This window comes from Pantherophis guttatus, chromosome 2, assembly GCF_059756535.1.
Source record: "Pantherophis guttatus breed Tessera chromosome 2, ASM5975653v1, whole genome shotgun sequence".
NCBI lineage: Eukaryota > Metazoa > Chordata > Lepidosauria > Squamata > Colubridae > Pantherophis > Pantherophis guttatus.
This window is the reverse complement of record NC_142064.1, coordinates 258,101,417-258,123,677: the sequence shown is the minus strand read 5'-3', so window position 1 is coordinate 258,123,677 and position 22,261 is coordinate 258,101,417. Positions and strand designations below refer to the sequence as shown.

The 22,261-nt window shown below is 38.6% G+C and overlaps 2 protein-coding genes across 2 annotated transcripts; both read left to right on the top strand.

Annotated features, from left to right (window-relative positions):
* Positions 1 to 502: 502 nt before the first annotated feature.
* Positions 503 to 1,450, top strand: LOC148115651 (vomeronasal type-2 receptor 26-like). Its single transcript, XM_087885207.1, has one exon. The coding sequence runs from the start codon at positions 503 to 505 to the stop codon at positions 1,448 to 1,450; it is 948 nt and encodes a 315-aa protein (XP_087741333.1).
* Positions 1,451 to 18,938: 17,488 nt separating this feature from the next.
* Positions 18,939 to 21,071, top strand: LOC132712322 (vomeronasal type-2 receptor 26-like). Its single transcript, XM_060693355.2, has 2 exons — positions 18,939 to 19,024; positions 19,921 to 21,071. Exons 1-2 carry the CDS (start codon positions 18,997 to 18,999, stop codon positions 20,820 to 20,822), a joined length of 930 nt encoding a protein of 309 aa, XP_060549338.2. The 5' UTR covers positions 18,939 to 18,996; the 3' UTR covers positions 20,823 to 21,071.
* The last annotated feature ends 1,190 nt before the right edge of the window (positions 21,072 to 22,261 follow it).

The window sequence follows — 22,261 nt, the reverse complement described above, 5'->3', positions numbered from 1 at the left end:
GAAGGTAGAATTCACGGTGGTGGATTTTTTTCACAAACTGCTGAAACAATAACAAACCATCTTGAAAAAGATTGAGAGACCTTGAGAAAGATGACAGCATTTGAAATACTCATACAAAATAAGATTTATGATTTAGAGCCATATATAAATTGTTTTTGAAATATAACATGGAGATGGAAAAAATAAGCATTTGTATGATAAAATGGATGCAAGACGTCAAAGGAATAATCCTAATGCAAAAATGAGAAGAGTTTTCAACGAGAAAAATATAGAAAATTCACTCCAAGTTATAATTTAAGGCGAAACTGCTGCAAAATGTTTTACAGGTGGTCTATAAATATAATTGCATAATAAACAAATCATATAACAATAAATGTGTACATCCTATATCTGAAAAGTTGGCTATGATTTATTTATTTTATTTATTTATTTTGTCGCATTTCTATGCCGCCCGACTCCCAAGGGACTCTTGGGAGTTGGGCAGCATAAAATGATGTGCTGAATGTCACTCAATCACTTGTTAAAAAACAGTATTTTGTGTTTTCCAGATGTAGCCCATTGTGAAAAGTGTCCAGATGACCACCATTCCAACAACAAACGAGATCTGTGTGTTCCCAAAGTTATGACATTTCTGTCCTACAGAGAAAACTTAGGTCTTGTTCTGGCTATCTCTGCCCTTTTTTTGTCTCTAATCACTGCCTCAGTTCTAGGAACTTTTATTAAATATCGAGAAACTCCCATAGTCAAAGCCAACAACCGGGATCTCACCTACATTCTGCTGATCTTTCTCTTGCTTTCCTTCTTGACTTCCCTTCTCTTCATTGGTCAGCCCAAGAAAGCGACCTGCCTTCTTCGACAAACTGCCTTCAGTGTTGTTTTCTCAGTTGCCGTGTCATCCTTGCTGGCCAAGACTATCATGGTGGTGGTGGCATTTCTGGCCACAAAGCCAGGCAGCAGGATGAGGAAATGGCTGGGGAAGTCTCTGGCCAATTTCATCATCTTCTCCTGCTCTGGTGTTCAGGTGGGCATCTGTTTCATATGGCTGGGAATCTTTCCCCCATTCCCAGATTCTGACTTCTATTCCCAAAAAGGACAGATCCTTCTGCAATGCAATGAAGGTTCAGTTACAATGTTTTACAGTGCCCTTGGCTATATGGGCTTTCTGGCTGCCATCTGCTTCTTGGTGGCGTTCCTGGCCCGGAGGTTGCCAGGCTCTTTCAACGAAGCCAAGCTGATCACCTTCAGCATGTTGGTTTTCTGCAGTGTTTGGGTCTCCTTTGTCCCCACCTACTTGAGCACTAAAGGGAAATATATGGTGGCTGTGCAGATCTTCTCCATCTTGACTTCCAGCCTGGGCTTACTGGGCTGCATCTTTGTCCCCAAATGTTACATCATCATTCTGAGACCTGATTTGAATATGAAGGAGCATCTAATGATGAAAAACAACTAGAGCTCTTGATTTTGGCAATTATTGTTTTTATCCAAATTATTGCTAAGATAAAATAAGAAATTGAAAACCTTTTATTATTTGTTCTAAAAATTCTTTCTTTCTCCCATTTGATTAATGTTACTATCAATAAATAGCCTAAGGAAGCTTATTGATGTTTCTTCCACCAATTTAAAACTATGTTATTTGTCTTCTAAACTATACTTCTTCAATATTCATTCAGCATACAAGTTGAATAAACATGGAGTATACAGTCTTGTCTCATTTCTTTTCTGATCTGGAATCACTCTGTTTAAAGCCATGATCTTCACAAGTAGTTTTGTTTTCTGTTTATCCAATCAGGAACTGATATCTGCTTTCCGTATTTAACTTTTCTTTCCACTTTCCCTCCAGCCAGTCCATTCACTCTGCCAATATGCATATATTTCTCTCCTCTTGCCCCCATTCTCTTGAAAAATTAAGCTAGACAAACAGAGTGGGGATAGGAATCTCCCTGCTAGATCTGTGTATCTGCCATTCTTCATGGAAGAAGAGGGGAGGGGGGATTTGGAGTTGTTACGTTTAGTTCTTTTCCTATGTGTCCTAAGTATCCTATTTCCTGCCTGATCCTCTTTGTATGAATTTACCCTGATTTATAACCGTTGCCTGGCGCCAGGAATACCTGGAATATTCTCACACTTCAGGAAAGGAAAGGGAAGGTGGAGGGGGGACTAATTGATTGCATGATGACCCGGAGAAGCTTTTAATATCTGTTTCTCAGAGAGGCTAGTGCAATTCGTATTCATACTAGTGGATTGGTCACAATCCACATCGGAAGGTGGGGAGGGGGTTCCTAATTTCCTTTATCCTGAACTGCACACCCTGAGGGACCCCAGAGCCTGCTTTGAGTTTTGACTTGCTTTCATCTCTTTCAATAAAAGACTCCTTTTGAAATACAAAGTTCTCAAAAGTTCATACTTTCTTGGAAGGGGGGTGGGGAAGCTGGTCCTCACACTCCCTCAGAATTCTGGTTCTTAACAGGAGAATGAGTATATGATCTCCCTCAGGTTTCTAGTTGCTGACACCTACATACTAGCTGGCCCAGTGGGACTACTATCTCCAAAATCAGCAATCAGGTCAGTTCATCAGCCCTCATGACAACACAACTGACCTTCAAAAATCAAAACTGAATTGCTTTTTCTCCTTTTACTCACTACAAAGGTTGGCTCACAGCAGCAGAATAACAAAAATGCCAGGCAAATAAAATCAGAAACAAGTTTCTGAAACCAATTTAGAGAAGTTTTGTCAGGGAGTTTTTTTTAATATAATTTTTAGATGAGATACAAATCTCTTGCCAATCATGATGAAAAAAATGATGAAAAATGATGAAAAAAACGAGACGCAGAAAACTACAGATCAATCAGCCTGATATAATACCTGAGAAGTTCCTGAAAAAGATCATCAAAAAATAGATCTGTGAACATCTAGAAACAAATAAAGTTATAAGTAGGAGCCAGTTAAAAACAGATCATGCCAAACCCCGCTTATTTCCTTCTTTGACAGTGACTAAATTAGCAGACGAGTGAAATGCTGTGGACATAATATACTTAGATTTCAATAAGGCATTTGACAAAGTAGACCACAATCTACTTCTTGATAAGCTGGAAAAATATGGGATAGACAGCATAACCAACAGATTGGCTGACAAACCATACTCAGCGAGTAGTAATAGTAGTACATCTACATGGAGGGAAGTAAGCAGTGGCGTACCACAAGTTTTCATCTTAAGTCCCGTAGTCTTCAAGTTTTTCATAAAATATTTAAATGAGGGAATAGAAGGAGAACTGATCAAATTTGCAGATGACAGAAAGCTGGCAGGAATAGCCAACCGCCCGGAAGACAAGTTCAGGATCCAAAAGGATTATGACAGACTTGAACAATGGGTCCTATCCAACAAAATAAAATTTAATGCGGAGAAAAGCAAGGTTGTACAATTAGGCAAGAAAAACCAAAGTTACAAGTAGAGACTTGTACCTGGCTCAAAATCAGTAACTTTGAGATAGACCTAGGAGTCCTCATGGACAATCATTTAAATATGAGCCAGTTGTGTGTGTCAGCAGCCAAATAAGCTAATATAAACCTTGGTTGCCTAAACAGAGGAATAGAATCAAAATCACATGAAGTATTAGTACCGCTGTATAAAAACTTTCCAAGATCACAAATACTGCATCCAGTTTTGGTCACCACATTATAAAAAAAGCTGCTGAGACTTTGGAAAAAGTGCAAAGAAGAGCAATTAAGATGATTAAGGGGCTGGAGACCAAAACATATGAAGAACGATTGCAGGAATTGGGTATCGCTGGTGTATAGAAAAGGAGGACTAGGGGTGACATGATAGCAGTATTCAAGTACTTGAGGAACTGCCACAAAGACGAGGTGGTCAATTTATTTTCCAAAGCACCAGAAGACAAGATAATAAATGAAATGGATGGAAAGTAATTAAGGAGAGAAGCAAACTAGTATTAAGGAGAAACTTTCTAACAGTGAGAACAATTAACCAGTGGAACAGAAGTTGCCTTCAGAAGTTGTGGGTGTTTCATCACTGGAGGTCTTTAAGAAGAGACTGGACAGCCACCTGTCTGAAATGGTATAGGGTCTCCTGCTTGAGCAGGGGGCTGGTCTAGAAGACCTCGAGTGTCCCTTCTAGCTCTATTCTGATTGATTGATGATGATAGTTCCTTGTGAGTTGTTTTGTCATATTTCATTTCATATTGTTAAGCTTCTATAGTTGGACAATTATCACCTCTGATTTACTTATTTAGTTATTTGTTCATGGGGATATTATTTTTTCATTCCCTTCTGCTCTTTTCTTCAGGTGTCTAGAGCAGGGGTGTCAAACTCATAGCATGCAGGCCGGATGTGTCACCCGCTGGCCATGCCCATGCCTGGTTTAGCGAAGGGGGAAAAAGTCGCAATACGTCACTTGAAGATGCTGTGGCGACACGAGTTTGACACCTCTGATTTAGAGCCAGGCCTGTCAAACTGGTGCCCCATTGGCTGGAGACATCATGTGTAGGCCATACCCATCCAGGCTCTGCCAAAGCAAAAAACGTGATACATCATAATATGGCCTGTGATGCGATTGAGTTTGACACCTGTGATCTAGACTCTCCTGATTGTTAATGTGAAAATACTGAGTGCTGATATGAAGGCACTAATGTCGAGGTTCCAACGGGTGCCCTAATTAATTCATGAGCCTTGAGCCAAGTTCCAGTTGTTAATTAGGAGCAACATATCGGCACATATCCAAATGGAGTCAGTTCTGCCTCACGTAATTTACGTCCCAACTATGACCCTGTTTTCTCCCTCCTCCCAGGGTGTGTCATAAATCACATTCTCCAACGGAGCAATTTCACGGGCTGTAGAGAACATGCTTCTCCAGCTGACTCTTGGTAACCTAGGCTGTGCCTTGAGAAGGTATGCGTGGAATGTGCTTCTGGTTGCTCCATCAGTTCCCCCCCCGCTCCTGCCTATGGCAACTCAAGAGCAGGCCAGGAATGCTTTACATGTGGACAATTAATTTAAGCACATGTTGTTTTGAATTAAGCTGAACACTTGGAAGAATTGCCTTTTGCATTAGGAAAGAAAGGAGACCAGCTCATTTCCATCAGAAAAGTGTGATACTCTTTCATATCAATACAAAAAAATAAAATAAAAAAAATTGGCCTGCTAAAAATCTACTCAATTTATGAAGGCATACTTTCAAAACTTCCTTCCCAAGATATCACAGTTGCCATAGTAACTTTGTAATTTAATTACAAAGTTTAGAATACGAGAAGCAACATAGTCCTCAAATTCTTGAGTGAGTTATATGGGATTTCACAGGGAGAAATGTGGCAAAGACTTTCCCTAGTGCTCTATATTTGCAAATCACAAGAGAGTTGACTGAGTAGAGGAACCTGATAATTTTTGGGGGAGGGGAAAATTCATTCCAAACCCTCTCAATTGGCTTAGAGTCCTCAACTTACGACCACAATGGAGCCTAAAATTTCTGTTGCTGATTGTTAAACGAATTTTGCCCCATTTTATGACCTTTCTTGTCAGAATTGTTAAGTGAATTAAGTTAAATTAGAAACTTGTTTGACATTGATTGGTGGCCATACATGCAAATAGAATCAAGATATAAAACTGATCGGGCACAATTCGGATTCCAAAATGAACCAAATGAATTGGATAAAATATTACAAAGTACAGATGAGAAAATGATTACCAAAATTTATAAGTACCTATTAAAATACAAATTAGAAGAGGAGGTTCTCAAAGAGAATATGATAATATGGGCCAAAAATATAGGATATACTATTGAATTGGATAAGTGGGAGAATCTGTGGAAGATAAATTACAAGATGACATTGTCTATACCCTACAAGGAAAACCTTTACAAAATGTTCTACCAATGGCATCTCCCACCGGCGCGCCTAGCCAAGATGTTCCCAAATACATCTCCGATGTGCTGGAAATGTAAATCACAGAAAGGGACATGTTATCCTCTCTGGTGGCTATGCCGAAGGGCAAAACAATACTGGCAACAAATTAAAACAATGATTGAAGAAATCACGAAACAAAAACTGGAAATGAGGCCGGAAACCATTTTATTGGGAATAATCACAGCACAATATACCAAAGAAATAAAATATCTGATCATCCATATCCTCACAGCAGCACGTATACTCTTTGCCCAACATTGGAAATCTGAACAGTTACCCACAGAAGACAAAATAATAGCTAAAATTACAGAATGTGCAGAATTGGATAAGCTCACAAAAGAAATACAAGAGAAAGATGATACTGATTACTATTTAGTATGGCAAAGATGGTACAGCTGGTTGGAGGCAAAAATAGGAATATAAAGATGATTTTCGACTATTCAATAGAAATGTATAGAAGCAAATAAGGAGTCAACTATATATGTACATATATAACTAAGTAAATAGGTGACTGTAGATATTGATACAAATAGAAATATGAAAAATAACCCACCGTTGTAATATCTTCTAAGAGTCAGTCATTGGACTGAATTGATGTGTGTTCGTTTTGTATGTTGTTTCAATGTATTTATGTTGGTTTTGTTTTTTCTTTTTATTATTAATAAAAACTATTAAAAAAAAAAAGAAACTTGGTTGTTAATTGAATCAGATTTCCTCATTGACTTTGCTTGTCAGAAGGTTGCAAAAGTGGATCACGTGATTCTGGGAGACTGCGACCGTCATAAATATGAACCACTTGCCAAGCATCCAAATTTTGATCATGTGCCCATGGGGAAGATGCAACTGTTGTAAGTCATGTTTTTCAATGACGCTGTAACTTTTAATGTTCATTAAATGACTTTTTGTAAGTCATGCTTTTCAATGATGCTGTAACTTTGAATGGTCACTAAATGAGTTGTTGTAAGCCGAGGACTACATATATATTGTATTTCAAATACTGAAAGCTGATGAGAGACCCAGCAGAGGCAGGATGAATACCCCACCTAATTCAGGGTCCACCAGAGTTAATTCACAAGCACAATCAGTGTTTTCTCTGTGCTAGGACTCAACATGAAACCCAAATATAACAGGACCATAATATTCTGCTTCCTCCAAAGTAATAATGGGAATAAAAAGTTTGCAGTTGTTATTTTGATGATTAAATTCTAACTAGGTCCATAACTCATGCAAAGTTTTTTCCCCTCAGGTACACTTGTGAATGAAGTCATACAGAGAATCAACTGTGATTCCCAAATCCCTGTATAATTATCAAAATCACAATGATTACTTCATCTTCCACTATAGCCTAGGGGACTTCTCTCACCCACGGTTATTTTGAAACAGAGGTACAGATATTTAGTAACCCACATCAACAGATTTCACAAGTATTTTGTAATTCTTATAAAAATCTGAAGATCTGGTCCACAAGGACCTCAAGGATTACAAAGAACACATGGTGAGACTCCTGTAGGCACACTGTACAGGTCTGAATTTTAATGCTGTCCTTTTAATGTGGCAGATTAAATTTTATCTTGCTTGATCAAGTCCGTGTATCTGTGTCCTTTGGCAAGAGAGCTGTGCTTCCCCTAAAGATTTCCCTGAAACTAAAGACAGTGGTGTCTTGTCTCAGAGAACTACAGAAGATCTTCATTGTGATATTTGAAATGCTGCTGCTGCTGCTTCTCTTGGTGTCCCATTTTCCATGTGGGACGCTGATGACCAAATGTCCATTAAATGTGCAGAAAGATGACAAACATAAATTTCATTACTACAAGACAGGAGATTTCCTGATTAGTGGACTCATATCTACATCTAGCGCTGTATTTCAACCATACACCTTCTTTAAGCCTCCAAACCACAGATTTGTAAGGTAATTCCTGATGTGTCCTCAACGCTAGTGATTAATTTTATCCTTTCCACTGTGTTTCTTTTAATGGGGATGGTTAGCTGATATGAATGCTAAAATTTTATATGTTTTAACTTTTAATATTGACACCTGTGATATTAGCAGTCTATGATTAAAACTATCTAGAATTTCCAGTTGGGATGATTTTGAGCCCAAAGAAAAGCATTGGAAAGAAAGTCCTCTGTAGTCAATAGGACTATCCTTCTAAGAGCAACACCCAATCACCTGGCAAGGTCCCGTAATTGACTCATACAATCATCTGACTTTGTTTAATTGAAGAAGGAATTTCTGAGAATATTTCCTGCATTATAATGCAGGAAGTGAACTTTTGGTCTGATTCCCTCCTCTTTTCCCTTCATGAGGTCAATCAGAATCCCAAGCTGTTATCAAAAATCATCTTGGGCAACACAATTAGAGCTATATTAGAGATGCATTCTATAACTAATTTCAGATTTTTAGATTGTTAAATTTCCAGGCTAGCCTCATAAGACAGTGATCCAACTGATTGCTAAATGTCATAAAGGAACAGCTTCAGGTAATATGATGTCATTTTATGAATTGAGGATGAAAACCAACTGCACTCTCTTATTTTGCAGTATAAAGAGTATGAGCTTCTGGCACGTCCTGCCCTTCTTCTTTGCCATTCATGAGGTCAACCAGAATCCAAAGCTTTTACCAAACATCACCCTGGGATACAGCATCTATGAGAACTTTTTCAATGCAAGGATCACATCCGAAGTCATGATGGACTTGCTGTCTACAGGGCAGGAGAATGTCCCAAACTACAGTTGCGGAAGACAAAACAATCTTTTGGCTGTGTTTGAAGAGACTGATTCAGAACTCTTTAATTACATTTCAGCTATGTTAGGCACCTACAAAATTCCACAAGTATGAATGAATACTGAAGCTAATTTCATTTTATAAAGTCTACTGATAGTCCAAAAGGGGTCAGATGATAAACAAAATGTGTCATGACAGAGCTTAAAAGAAACCTGAAATATTATATTTTCATCAGGCATTCAAATGTCTGTTACCTTCCCACCCCGTTCCACTGCACTAGGGATTCGAACCACTGAATTGCCGACCTTTCGATCGACAAGCTCAGTGTCTTAGCCACTGAGTATAACTTGGTGAATATATTTGACCACCTGATGTGTGAGTAAAGGGTTAGCATCAGAAAAAAAAAAGCCCTTGGAGGTAAGCACTTATTTTTGTCCTGAAAAGCAAAGCAATTGACCATATTTTTTCTCTTACATCTTAGATCAACTATGGGGTTATCAGCCACATTCCAGAACAGAAACACCATTTTCCTTTTTTCTACCGGGTGAGTCCAAAGCAAGAACCTCCTCACTTGGCAATTGTCAAACTGCTCCTGCATTTCCGATGGACGTGGATCGGTCTTGCTGTTCCGGACAATGAAACTGGAGAAAAGTTCAGAAGAACCTTTGTGCCAGAAGCCCTAAAGAAAGGCGTCTGTGTTGCCTTCTCAGAAAGTTTACCCATGGTTCTTAGAATAGGGAGGGATAAGCAATTTTTTCAATATTTTAGTGACAATAAGGTGAAAAGTATTGTTTGTCAGTTGGACTCTCAGACTACATTAATACTAGCAGTGCTAATACGAGACATTGAAAAAATCCTGTTTAAGGAAAAAGTATGGATTGCTACAGCTTTGTCTGATATCAGTGTGAGATTATTTTACCAGTTTGTTAATCTCCAGCAAAGCCATCTTTTATTATCCTTCTCAACTCAATCAAAGAAAAGGACACAATATTATGATTTTAATTCACATTATTCTGCTGCAGGGAAGTTTGGGGAGGCAGCATTTCAGTGTTCCTATTCAATCCCCTTGTTGTCTAAGAAAGTTTGGAAGAGATGCCTGGAGAAAGAGAGCTGGGAAATCCCACCCCAGGATCTGGTTGAAAGAATCCTGTCTGAGGATGGCTCCAGTATTTCCACAGCAATCCAGGTTGTGGCCTGGGCCCTCAGTGCTGCCTTTTCCTCCCAAAGGAGTAAGAGGAAGATGCATATTTGGGATAACCAGATGGTACAGCTGTGTCATGTAATGGTTTTTCACAATTCTGCTGATGGTTCCCTTTCATTTCTTAAATGTTATGTTAAAGATAAGCAGAGATGGATGTGGGGAGGGGGCGGATCCCAACAAAAACTGCCAGTTTCTAATATTTCTTCTGAGCAGATGAGGAGGTTTGGAGAGAGAGGGAGGGAGGGAGGGAGGGAGGGAGGGAGGGAGAGAGAGAGAGAGAGAGAGAGAGAGAGAGAGAGAGAGAGAGAGAGAGAGAGAGAGAGAGAGAGAGAGAGAGAGAGAGAGAGAGATTGTGTTGGTGAATCTTCCAGACTAAACAAGAGATGCTTCTGAGAATAGGCAATAATGTCTGAAAAAACTGGAAGGTTCTTTCCACAATTGCTGAATAAGTAAACAGTAGGATGCCACCAAAACCATCATGTTCTCTTGAAGATCTAACATTGGCCTCATGTAGTTCTTTTTTTTTTTTTTATTGCAAAAGTTTTACAATTACATTTTCACCCCTTTTTTTCACCCCCCCACCTCCCTCCCCAAACTTCCCGTCCTCCCTAACCCTCCCTAACCCTCCCCCCCCAGACTTCCCTATTATGTACTCATAACTAATAACACTGATATATATACCTGAACCCATCCCTCCCCCTACATAATTTTCCCTCTTTGTCTCTTTATATTAAAATATTTCTAATACATTGTTTTCAAATAAAAGCTATTTGATACTTTCTAATTTGGTATTTGTTCTGAACATATTCTATCCACCTTTTCCATTCCCATTCATAAGTCTCTTGTGAACAATCTTTTAAATATGCTGAAATCTTCGCCATCTCTGCAAAGCTAGCCATCTTCGAAGTCCATTCCTCGATAGTAGGCAAAGCTTCATTCTTCCAATATTTACCTATCAACAATCTTGCTGCTGTTATCATATACAATATTAATTTTGTTTCATCCCGTGTAAAACCCTTAACTATGCCCAATAAAAACAATTGTGGAGAAATTTGAATTTTTTTCTTCAAAACATTCTGCATGACCCACCATATTTTTATCCAAAAAGCCTTAACTTTCCTACAGGTCCACCAAACATGATAATACGTAGCATCCAAACATTCACATCTCCAACATTTTGGCTGAACATTAGGGTACATACATGACAGCTTTTTAGGATCTAGATGCCATCTATAAAACATTTTATAAAAATTTTCCCTCAAATTCTGCGACTGTGTAAATTTAACATTCTGAACCCAAATTTTTTCCCATGTTTCCAACATCACTGGTTCTTCAAAATTTTGTGCCCACTTAATCATACAATCTTTAACTAATTCCGTTTCTGAATCCCTTTCTAGCAAAACATTGTAAAGCCTTTTAATATGCATTGGACCTTTCTCTCTTATATGTCTAACCAATTCTTCCTCATGCAACATAATACCAGTTTTTTGGTCCTCTTTCCATCTCAATTGTAATTGATTATATTGTAACCAGGTTAAATTAATCCCTTCGTCCAACAGTGTCTGCAATGTCTTCAACTGCCATCTGCCCGCATCTGTAAAAAGAACCTCTTTGTATAAAAACCCCCCGAGTGACATTATATTTGTATTCCACAAGGTATGACCAAGATCCAGCCATAGCGGTATTTTATAATCCCATTTGAGTCGGTGCTTCTTCCAAACTCTCATCAAAGAGTCTCTAAGTATATGACTTTTAAATACTTTATCAACTTTGTCATCATAAAATAGGTAAGCATGCCATCCAAATTCAAGATCAAAACTTTCTGCATTCAATATTCCAGCCTTTTTACTTCCAAACCAATCACTTGTTAAAGTTAAAGCTGCTGCATCATAGTATAACTGTAGGTTTGGAAGTTTAAGGCCTCCTCTTTCTGGAACATCTTGCATAATTTTCAATTTCACTCTCGGCTTTTTCTCGTTCCAGACAAACTTATTAAGTCCAGTTTGCCAAACTTTCAGTTGTTTATCACTTTTAAGCACCGGAATCATTTGAAACAAAAACAGAAATCTTGGCAAAATGTTCATCTTAACTGCTGCTATTCTTCCAAGTAAAGACAGTTGCAGCTTTTTCCAAGTCCCCATGTCTTTCTGAACCTCTCGCCACAACACCTCATAGTTATTTTGAAACAATTTCATGTTTGATTCTGCAACCTGAACTCCAAGATATTTTACCTTAGGTACAATTTCAAAACCTGCCCTCCTTTCAAACTCATGTTTACGATCTTGTGTCATATTTTTGACTATCGTTTTAGTCTTTTTTGAGTTCACTCTGAAACCTGAAACTCTACCATAGTCTTGTATAATGTCGTTCATCAAGATTATTGATTCCATTGGTTGTGATAGGGTAACCACCAGATCATCTGCAAATGCCTTTACTCTATAATCCTCTTGCCTTATCATTATGCCTTTCAAAATTTTTGAGTCCCGTATTGTATTTAGCAAGACTTCCAATGTTAAAATAAATAAAAGTGGGGACAACGGACATCCCTGTCTTGTTCCTTTTTCAATTTTAAACTCTGTCGTCAAACTTCCATTAATAATAATCTGTGCTTTTTGCTCTTGATAAATTGCTGAAATTGCCTGTGTAAACTGGTCCCCAAAGCCCATCTTTTTTAAAGTCTTTAGTAGAAAATTCCAATCCACTCTATCAAAGGCCTTCTCCGCATCCAAAAAGACCAGCACTGCAGAAATCTGTTTATTCTTATCAAGATATTCCAATAAGTCTATTACTTGCCTTACATTGTCCTTCATGTATCTACCCTCAATAAATCCCGCTTGGTCCTCATGAATCACCTTTTGGATTACTGGCATCAACCTGTTGGCTAATACCTTCGCGTAAATTTTATAGTCTGTATTCAAAAGAGATATTGGTCTGTAGTTCTCTGGTTTTTTAGGACCAACTTGTTCTTTTGGTATCAAAGATATATAAGCAGTTGTCCAGGATGGGGGTATTTTACCCCCTTGTTGAATATTGCAAAATAAATCTCTAAGTTGTCCCACCATTTCAGCTTGTAAAGTTTTATAATACACTGCAGTCAAACCATCCGTGCCAGGAGCTTTGGCTGTTTTTAGCTGTTTAATTGCTGCTGTTATCTCCTCCTCTGTTATAGGATAATTCATTCTTTCCTTTTGTTGATCAGTAATTTTTGTAACTCTCTTATCCTTTAAATATTTTTCTATAAGTCCATTCTGCACCTCATCTTTGGCATATAGTTTAGTGTAATAATCCACAAAAGCTTCTTTAATTAGTTTTTGTTGAAAGATTTCTTTCCCTCCAATATCAATACTATCAATAGTCCGTATACTTTGTTTTTTCCTCAATGTGTAAGCCAACCATCTGCCCGGTTTATTAGCATTGCAAAATGTATTATGCTTCGCGTATTGTAAACTTGTTGCAACTTGTTCCGCCATAAGCATTTGGAATTGGTCTTTCAAAAGTTTTATAGCACTTCGTATTCTTTCATCTGTTGGGTTTTTAATAAGTAACTGTTCTTTATTCTTTATTTCCATTTCCAACTCAGATCTTTTCTTTTGTCGGAACAGTCTATGTTTAGAGTTCATGTAGATAAGTACCCCTCTCATATAAGCTTTACTTGCATCCCAAACAATTTCAACTGGGGTACCTTTATTCAAATTTATTTCAAAAAATTCTTTCAAATGCTTTTTAAGTTCTATTATATTTTTTTCATGTCTAAACAGGTTCTCGTTTAATCTCCAAGAACGTCTCTCAACCTTATCCATCTCGATTTCTATCCATACAGGACTATGATCAGTCAAAATTCTTGGAAAAATCTTTGTTCTTTTTGTCTTAACAAGTAGATCATTTGACAACAAGATAAAATCAATCCTAGAAAAAGATCTATGTCTATCAGAAAAAAAAGTGTAATCCAATTCATTTGGGTTATGTATTCTCCAAACATCTTTTAGTTCCATATCTTCTTTCATATCAAAAAAGGTCTGTGGTAATCTAATTCTAAACTTTGCCAAGCTCTTTTTATCTAATTTAGAATCAATTACTCCATTCCAATCTCCCATAATTAAAATAGATCTGTAGTCCCATTGCAATATTTTAGTATGTAACATCTTGTAAAAATAATCCTGTTGTTGGTTGGGAGCATAAATTCCAATCAAAAGAATTTGACCATTTACTGTAAACAATTCAATTGCTACAAATCTACCATCTTGATCTACTTCTATAACTTTTGCTGTTAATTTTTTATTTACATAAATAACCACACCATTCTTTTTCTGCGAAGTTGAAGATATATAATGTGCTCCTAGTTTTGAGTTTATCAAATATTTTTGATCTTGAGTTGTAATGTGCGTTTCTTGTAAACATATTATATCATTATTAAATTGTTTCAAATATGTAAATAATTTTTTCCTTTTCTGTGCTGAATTCAACCCATTGACATTCCAAGATAAACACTTAAAGGTCATTAGCCTCTTCATGGAGCGCGGAGCAATATGCTTGAAGTTCATCCACAAGCTTCGATCTCGCTCCTCCCATAGCGCCAATCTCTTGTGCAGTGCTCTTAACTGCCTTCTTGTCTTGTCTTTCCTGTTGTTGTTGTTGCTTCTGTTTAAGTAGCTTGGATTGAGCTCTAGTTATACGTTGATCTTTAACTTCAGTCAACTGAATCAAATCCAAAATTGGAGAAGAATCCAGCGATGGCTCACTCAGAATACCTCCTTCTGCACCTTGCACGTTTTCTAATTCCTGCTTAGACTGTTCTTTCAATTGCCTCTCTTCACTCTCCTTAATCTCCAAAACTGTAGATGTACGTGGAGATGGTGTTCTTTCCATAAGAATAGTACTGTAAAAGTGTTGCGCCTTCTCCACGGTATTCAACCGATATCCTTCTCCCTTATATCTGAAAATTACCCCAGCTGGTGCATCCCACCGGAAGGGTATCTGTAAATTTTTCAATTCCTTAACAAGAAAACCAAATTCTTTTCTAGCTTTCAGCATTTTAGGAGGTAACTCTTTAAAAATTACAAGCCGTGAGCCCCCCACTTGTATAGAGGTGTGGAAAGATTTTTGCAGGATATCATTTCTAATTTCTCTCTCAGTAAAGTATATGACCACATCTCTGGGTAATTGTCTTTGCCTGGCCACCCAAGAGTTCACTCTGTAAATTTTATCTATTTTATGAAATACCAAATCAGGATTAACTTGTAGAATCTTAGCCAGGGCTTCAGAGCAAACTTGTCTCAAGTCCTGTCTTTCCTCCTCTCGAATTCCCCGAAGCCGTATGGCAAATTCCATCGCCCGGAATTGTATCATAACAATCTCATCTTCAATTCTCTGCATTTTATTGTCAACTTCATCAATTTTATAATCATTGTCTTTCATCCTAACATTAACTTCTGATTTAAATTCTTCAACTTTAAAATCAACTTTCCCAATAAAATCTGCCAGGCCAGACGCCACTTCTGATATTTTTTTGGTCACCATAATTTGATTCTGTTTCACCATGTCTTTAATTTCATTAATTTCCTGCAAAAATTCCTGATGTGATTTTTGAAGTTCCTGTTGTGATTCTTGAAATTTATCATCCAAAGTTTTAGAAATAAATTCTTTTAAATCTGCCACATCAAATTCTTTTTTCTGAGTTTGTAACTGTTGAGCAGGGGGAAGTTGCGTTTGCTGTTTGTGTGTGGGGGATCCCCCCCCTAATGCCTTCCCTTCCTGCTTCTTTGAAGCCATCCTGGCTCGTGATCTAGTTTTTCTAAAGAGGGAGGTTCCTTTTCCTTTCCCTCCTGCACAAAGACTTCTAAAAAAGTCCCCCAGATTTGATCAAACAAGGGTTAAAATAAAGCAAAGTCCAATATTGAAAAGGGAAAAAATTTCCCAGTTATTTCTCTTATAACAAGCAAGGCAGCTTAGTAGCAACTTGGAAACTTTGTAGCAAAACAAAGTAACTTCACCAATCCACACTCGCTGGCTCGTTAACTCTGAAGCTAGGCGCCATGTTTTTTCAAAGCACTTTCACTCATTTGCATTTTCTCAGATTGAAAAGTCAACAAAGTGCTAATACTTGCGTTTCCAAATTTCAGGATTCAGGTAGTTTCGCTGTTTATTAAAGCTGGTTCTTTCGCTTTAAGTTTCCTGCAGCCGGCTTGTTCTGCAGAAGCAGAATCGTCCCACGCCGCCCGGAGTCTCAGCAGGTTGGAAGGGAGCCGCGCCTGTTTCCTCCCCAGAAACAATTCCCTGGGGGGTTACAGGGGCTCGACCTGTGCCCTGCTATCTCTCCTCCAACAATCCTCAGGATTTTGAAGTTTTCGAGCCGCTTCTCGATCGCGAAGCGGCTCTACAGGCGGCGGGGCTGGCGGAGCTTCAAAGAGCGCCGCCGTCGCCGAAGACAAGGAAACCGGAAGTCCGGCCTCATGTAGTTCTGAATTCCTGTCCTGCCATGAAAAGAGGAGTCAAATCTTTCTTCCTCTTAGCATCTTCAGGTTGAAGCTACAGAGAGCACACTACAACTTCCTTGTTATAGCCTGGCAATTTTCTCTTCTGTGTTTGCCATCTCCCAAGATTCATTTCCTGCTCCTTTGAAAATTAAATCTTAGTATTGGGAACCAGTGATGGAATTCAATTTTTTTTTACTACTGGTTGTGTGGGCGTGGCTTGATGGGCATGGCTTGGTGGGGGTGGCAGGGGAAGGATACTGCACAATCCCCATTCCCACCCCACTCTGAGACCAGCCAGAGGTGGTATTTGCCGGTTCTCCGAACTACTCAAAATTTCCGCTACCGGTTCTACAGAACCTGCTGAATAACACCCCTGTTTCGAACCCAATCATTTCTCCCAATCCTTTCACATTCCAACACCAACTGTTGGTTCCATAAAGCTACTATAGAAGAATAAAACTTGTAGAGCTTAGAAAGAGTGTATAATAATACATTGGTAAGAAATGTGTTTTTTCTATTGACCATTTTATTCACTTCCAAATGCCTCCATTGTTCTTCCGTGTTTCCAGGACATCAGAACAGAAGTGATTTCTCTGGCTGTGCAATTTTCCAACTGTGATACATATCAGCTAATAAGGGGAAAAAAAACTTCCATTCACAACATTGTGGGGGAAAAGTCAGGTTGCATCATGATGTCACCTCTGGTTGTATAACTAGCTCTCATTTCTAGTGGCTTTTCTAAACCTCACTGTTTCATTTTGTGATATTTTCTCTTCCAAAGAGTGTGATGGAAACCCTATCCTTTCTTTTTTTTAACAGGCATTGCATATATCTCCTTTTCTCACTTTTTTCTCACACTACCTAGATTAGTGCATGTTTCCTTCCAGCAGGTGACTTGGACACAGGGAGGCAGGCAAGAACCTTGCAACAAAGGGGAAGCAGCAGGGGTGCCTTAGGACATTGGCCAAAGGAGACTGAAAATTTAGGACCAACCATCTTGACTCAAAGCCAAGATGGAGTTAATGTTCTAGTCAAGCAAAATTGGGACACTCCTTTTTGTAATACCAATACAATTAGTGGGAAAACTACCATAGGAATATGGTGAGATTGCCGGAGTCATAATATGTTCGGAATCTGAGATTACCAATTTCATAAAGCAGGCGAAAAATATTAAACTGAAGAAGGTTTGTGTGTATGTGTATGTGTATGTGTATGTGTATGTGTATGGGTGTGTGTGTGTGTGTGTGTGAGAGAGAGAGAGACAGTGGAAGTGGGAAAGAAAGAGAGGGAGAGAGGGAATTAGAGAGAGAAAAAATAATCTTCCTACCACATTTGCAGACAGAAACACCGGGGTAAAGTATCCCTGTTTTGATTTAGGGTTGAAATGGGAACGTATACGTTGCAAGTGCGATTCTCCATATCTTTTCAGCTCCATCCTTTTCTAAGAAACTTCCAGATTTACAATTTTTCTGTAAATGATGTTTATTTGGATGAGAATGGAATTCCTACTGCTGACTTTGATATCATGGACTGGGCAGTATTTCCCAACAAATCTGCTGCTGGGGTGGTAATTGGGAATATTGGAAAAGAAGAAGTCTCTTCAGATATCAAGGTCTCTGTCCATGAGAGCGCCATCATATGGCCAACGTCTTTTAACCAGGTAACCAAATCTGCCTCTTTGTGGGTTTTATTATTTATCTATTCCTATATATCCATGTGATTTTATGGTTTTTCAGCCTTTTCACTATAATGGAGGACCTGCACTGGTAAAAAGGCAGTTGAAGGAGACACTACTATTTCCCCTGGACCTCTCAAAAGATCTATTGCTTATGGTGGGAATACCAGCATTGTTCTGGGGTTGGAGGCACTTAGTTAGTGGAATCTTTGGTGTTCTCTGAGCTTGGTTGTTGTTTGCAGGTATTTTATTGGTTGCTTACCGAACTAAGTAACATCATCGATGCCTGATGTGCTTGATGATAGCACTGATAATGTTATCTAGTCAAATGAATGCAAGCAGACAACCAAACTGAGAGCGCATCAAGGAGTTTACAGTTCAATCCTGCGTTACAGAGATTCTCTTCTATTGAATCTTATCCAATGTTTGTTCACAACTAGAGTCTGCTTTGAGACTGAGTTGATAGGAAATTGAGATCTAACAAATGCATATTGTAAGAAGCCAGAGGACATGTTGTGATAGATTGTGTTCTAGCAATTGCTAAGATGAGAGCGAGCAACCCTGTGGTTTCCATGCTTTGGACTACAGTTTCCACAGTTTTGTGTCATTGACCAGTTGGCTGAGTCTGATGGGATCCGAAGTCCAAATGCAGAAAAATCCCGGTAGGATAATGATGCCTGGACTGGAGAATCAACAGCCTTTTCTGAACATTAAGGGGACTCTGGGATCATAGCCTGCTGAAATGAAACAGCTAGTGAAGACTTTTCACTAAGAGAAAATTATTTTCATTATATTTGGAAAAAGATCTTGAAAGTATCTTTTTGAATTCCTGAACCCACTTTGTTGCTCAGTTCCATTTTTAGAAGTAACCCCCTCATTCCTGTGTTTCTCTGACTTTCTTTCTGTTTAGAAGGCCCCCTTTTCTAGGTGTACTGAAAGTTGCCTCCCAGGATATACCAAGCTCTTGAGGGAGGGAGAACCACTTTGCTGTTATGACTGTTCTCCATGCATGGAAGGAACCATCTCTGTGCAGGAAGGTTGGTAGTTCAAGAACAAAGAAGGAGCACCATATATTTAAGGACAATATATTAGCAATAGCAATTGCACTTAGACTTAGAGGGTGCTTTATATCATCCTCTAAGCTATTTACAGAGTCAGCATATTGTCCCCAACAATCTGAGTCCACATTTTGCCAACCTCAAAAGGAAGGAAGGCTGAGTCAACCTTGAGCTGATCAGGATTGAATTCCAGGCTCTGGGCAGAGTTAGCCTGCAATATTGTATTCTAATCACTGTGCTACCACCGTTTTGGTATTACCAAGATTTGATGTCATATGCCGATATGCTACATCCAGACTCAGGAAGCAGACTAAAATCACTTAAGTGAAGGTAGAATTCACGGTGGTGGATTTTTTTCACAAACTGCTGAAACAATAACAAACCATCTTGAAAAAGATTGAGAGACCTTGAGAAAGATGACAGCATTTGAAATACTCATACAAAACAAGATTTATGATTTAGAGCCATATATAAATTGTTTTTGAAATATGACATGGAGATGGAAAAAATAAACATTTGAAAGATAAAATGGATGCAATACATCAAAGAAATAATCATAATGCAAAAATGAGAAGAGTTTTCAAAAAGAAAAATATAGAAAATTCACTGCCAAGTTATAATTTAAATGGAAACTGCTGCAAAATGTTTTACAGGTGGTCTATAAATATAATTGCATAATAAACAAATCATATAACAATAAATGTGTACATCCTATATCTGAAAAGTTGGCTATGATTTATTTATTTTATTTATTTATTTTGTCGCATTTCTATGCCGCCCAACTCCCAAGGGACTCTTGGGAGTTGGGCGGCATAAAATGATGTGCTGAATGTCACTCAATCATTTGTTAAAAAACAGTATTTTGTGTTTTCCAGATGTAGCCCATTGTGAAAAGTGTCCAGATGACCACCATTCCAACAACAAACGAGATCTGTGTGTTCCCAAAGTTATGACATTTCTGTCCTACAGAGAAAACCTAGGTCTTGTTCTGGCTATCTCTGCCCTTCTTTTGTCTCTAATCACTGCCTCAGTTCTAGGAATTTTTATTAAATATCGAGAAACTCCCATAGTCAAAGCCAACAACCGGGATCTCACCTACATTCTGCTGATCTTTCTCTTGCTTTCCTTCTTGACTTCCCTTCTCTTCATTGGTCAACCCAAGAAAGCGACCTGCCTACTTCGACAAACTGCCTTCAGTGTTGTTTTCTCAGTTGCCGTGTCATCCTTGCTGGCCAAGACTATCATGGTGGTGGTGGCATTTCTGGCCACAAAGCCAGGCAGCAGGATGAGGAAATGGCTGGGGAAATCTCTGGCCAATTTCATCATCTTCTCCTGCTCTGGTGTTCAGGTGGGCATCTGTTTCATATGGCTGGGAATCTTTCCCCCATTCCCAGATTCTGACTTCTATTCCCAAAAAGGACAGATCCTTCTGCAATGCAATGAAGGTTCAGTTACAATGTTTTACAGTGCCCTTGGCTATATGGGCTTTCTGTCTGCCATCTGCTTCTTGGTGGCTTTCCTGGCCCGGAAGTTGCCAGGCTCTTTCAACGAAGCCAAGCTGATCACCTTCAGCATGTTGGTTTTCTGCAGTGTTTGGGTCTCCTTTGTCCCCACCTACTTGAGCACTAAAGGGAAATATATGGTGGCTGTGCAGATCTTCTCCATCTTGACTTCCAGCCTGGGCTTACTGGGCTGCATCTTTGTCCCCAAATGTTACATCATCATTCTGAGACCTGATTTGAACATGAAGGAGCATCTAATGATGAAAAACAACTAGAGCTCTTGATTTTGGCAGTTATGTTTTTATCCAAATTATTGCTAAGATAAAATAAGAAATTGAAAACCTTTTATTATTTGTTCTAAAAATTCTTTCTTTCTCCCATGTGATTAATGTTACTATCAATAAATAGCCTAAGGAAGCTTATTGATGTTTCTTCCACCAATTTAAAACTATGTTATTTGTCTTCTAAACTATACTTCTTCAATATTCATTCAGCATACAAGTTGAATAAACATGGAGTATACAGTCTTGTCTCATTTCTTTTCTGATCTGGAATCACTCTGTTTAAAGCCATGATCTTCACAAGTATTTTTGTTTTCTGTTTATCCAATCAGGAACTGATATCTGCTTTCCGTATTTAACTTTTCTTTCCACTTTCCCTCCAGCCAGTCCATTAACTCTGCCAATATGCATATATTTCTCTCCTCTTGCCCCCATTCTCTTGAAAAATTAAGCTAGACAAACAGAGTGGGGATAGGAATCTCCCTGCTAGATCTGTGTATCTGCCATTCTTCATGGAAGAAGAGGGGAGGGGGGATTTGGAGTTGTTACGTTTAGTTCTTTTCCTATGTGTCCTAAGTATCCTATTTCCTGCCTGATCCTCTTTGTATGAATTTACCCTGATTTATAACCGTTGCCTGGCGCCAGGAATACCTGGAATATTCTCACACTTCAGGAAAGGAAAGGGAAGGTGGAGGGGGGACTAATTGATTGCATGATGACCCGGAGAAGCTCTTAATATCTGTTTCTCAGAGAGGCTAGTGCAATTCGTATTCATACTAGTGGATTGGTCACAATCCACATCGGAAGGTGGGGAGGGGGTTCCTAATTTCCTTTATCCTGAACTGCACACCCTGAGGGACCCCAGAGCCTGCTTTGAGTTTTGACTTGCTTTCATCTCTTTCAATAAAAGACTCCTTTTGAAATACAAAGTTCTCAAAAGTTCATACTTTCTTGGAAGGGGGGTGGGGAAGCTGGTCCTCACACTTCCTCAGAATTCTGGTTCTTAACAGGAGAATGAGTATATGATCTCCCTCAGGTTTCTAGTTGCTGACACCTACATACTAGCTGGCCCAGTGGGACTGCTATCTCCAAAATCAGCAATCAGGTCAGTTCATCAGCCCTCATGACAACACAACTGACCTTCAAAAATCAAAACTGAATTGCTTTTTCTCCTTTTACTCACTACAAAGGTTGGCTCACAGCAGCAGAATAACAAAAATGCCAGGCAAATAAAATCAGAAACAAGTTTCTGAAACCAATTTAGAGAAGTTTTGTCAGGGAGTTTTTTTTAATATAATTTTTAGATGAGATACAAATCTCTTGCCAATCATGATGAAAAAAATGATGAAAAATGATGAAAAAAACGAGACGCAGAAAACTACAGATCAATCAGCCTGATATAATACCTGAGAAGTTCCTGAAAAAGATCATCA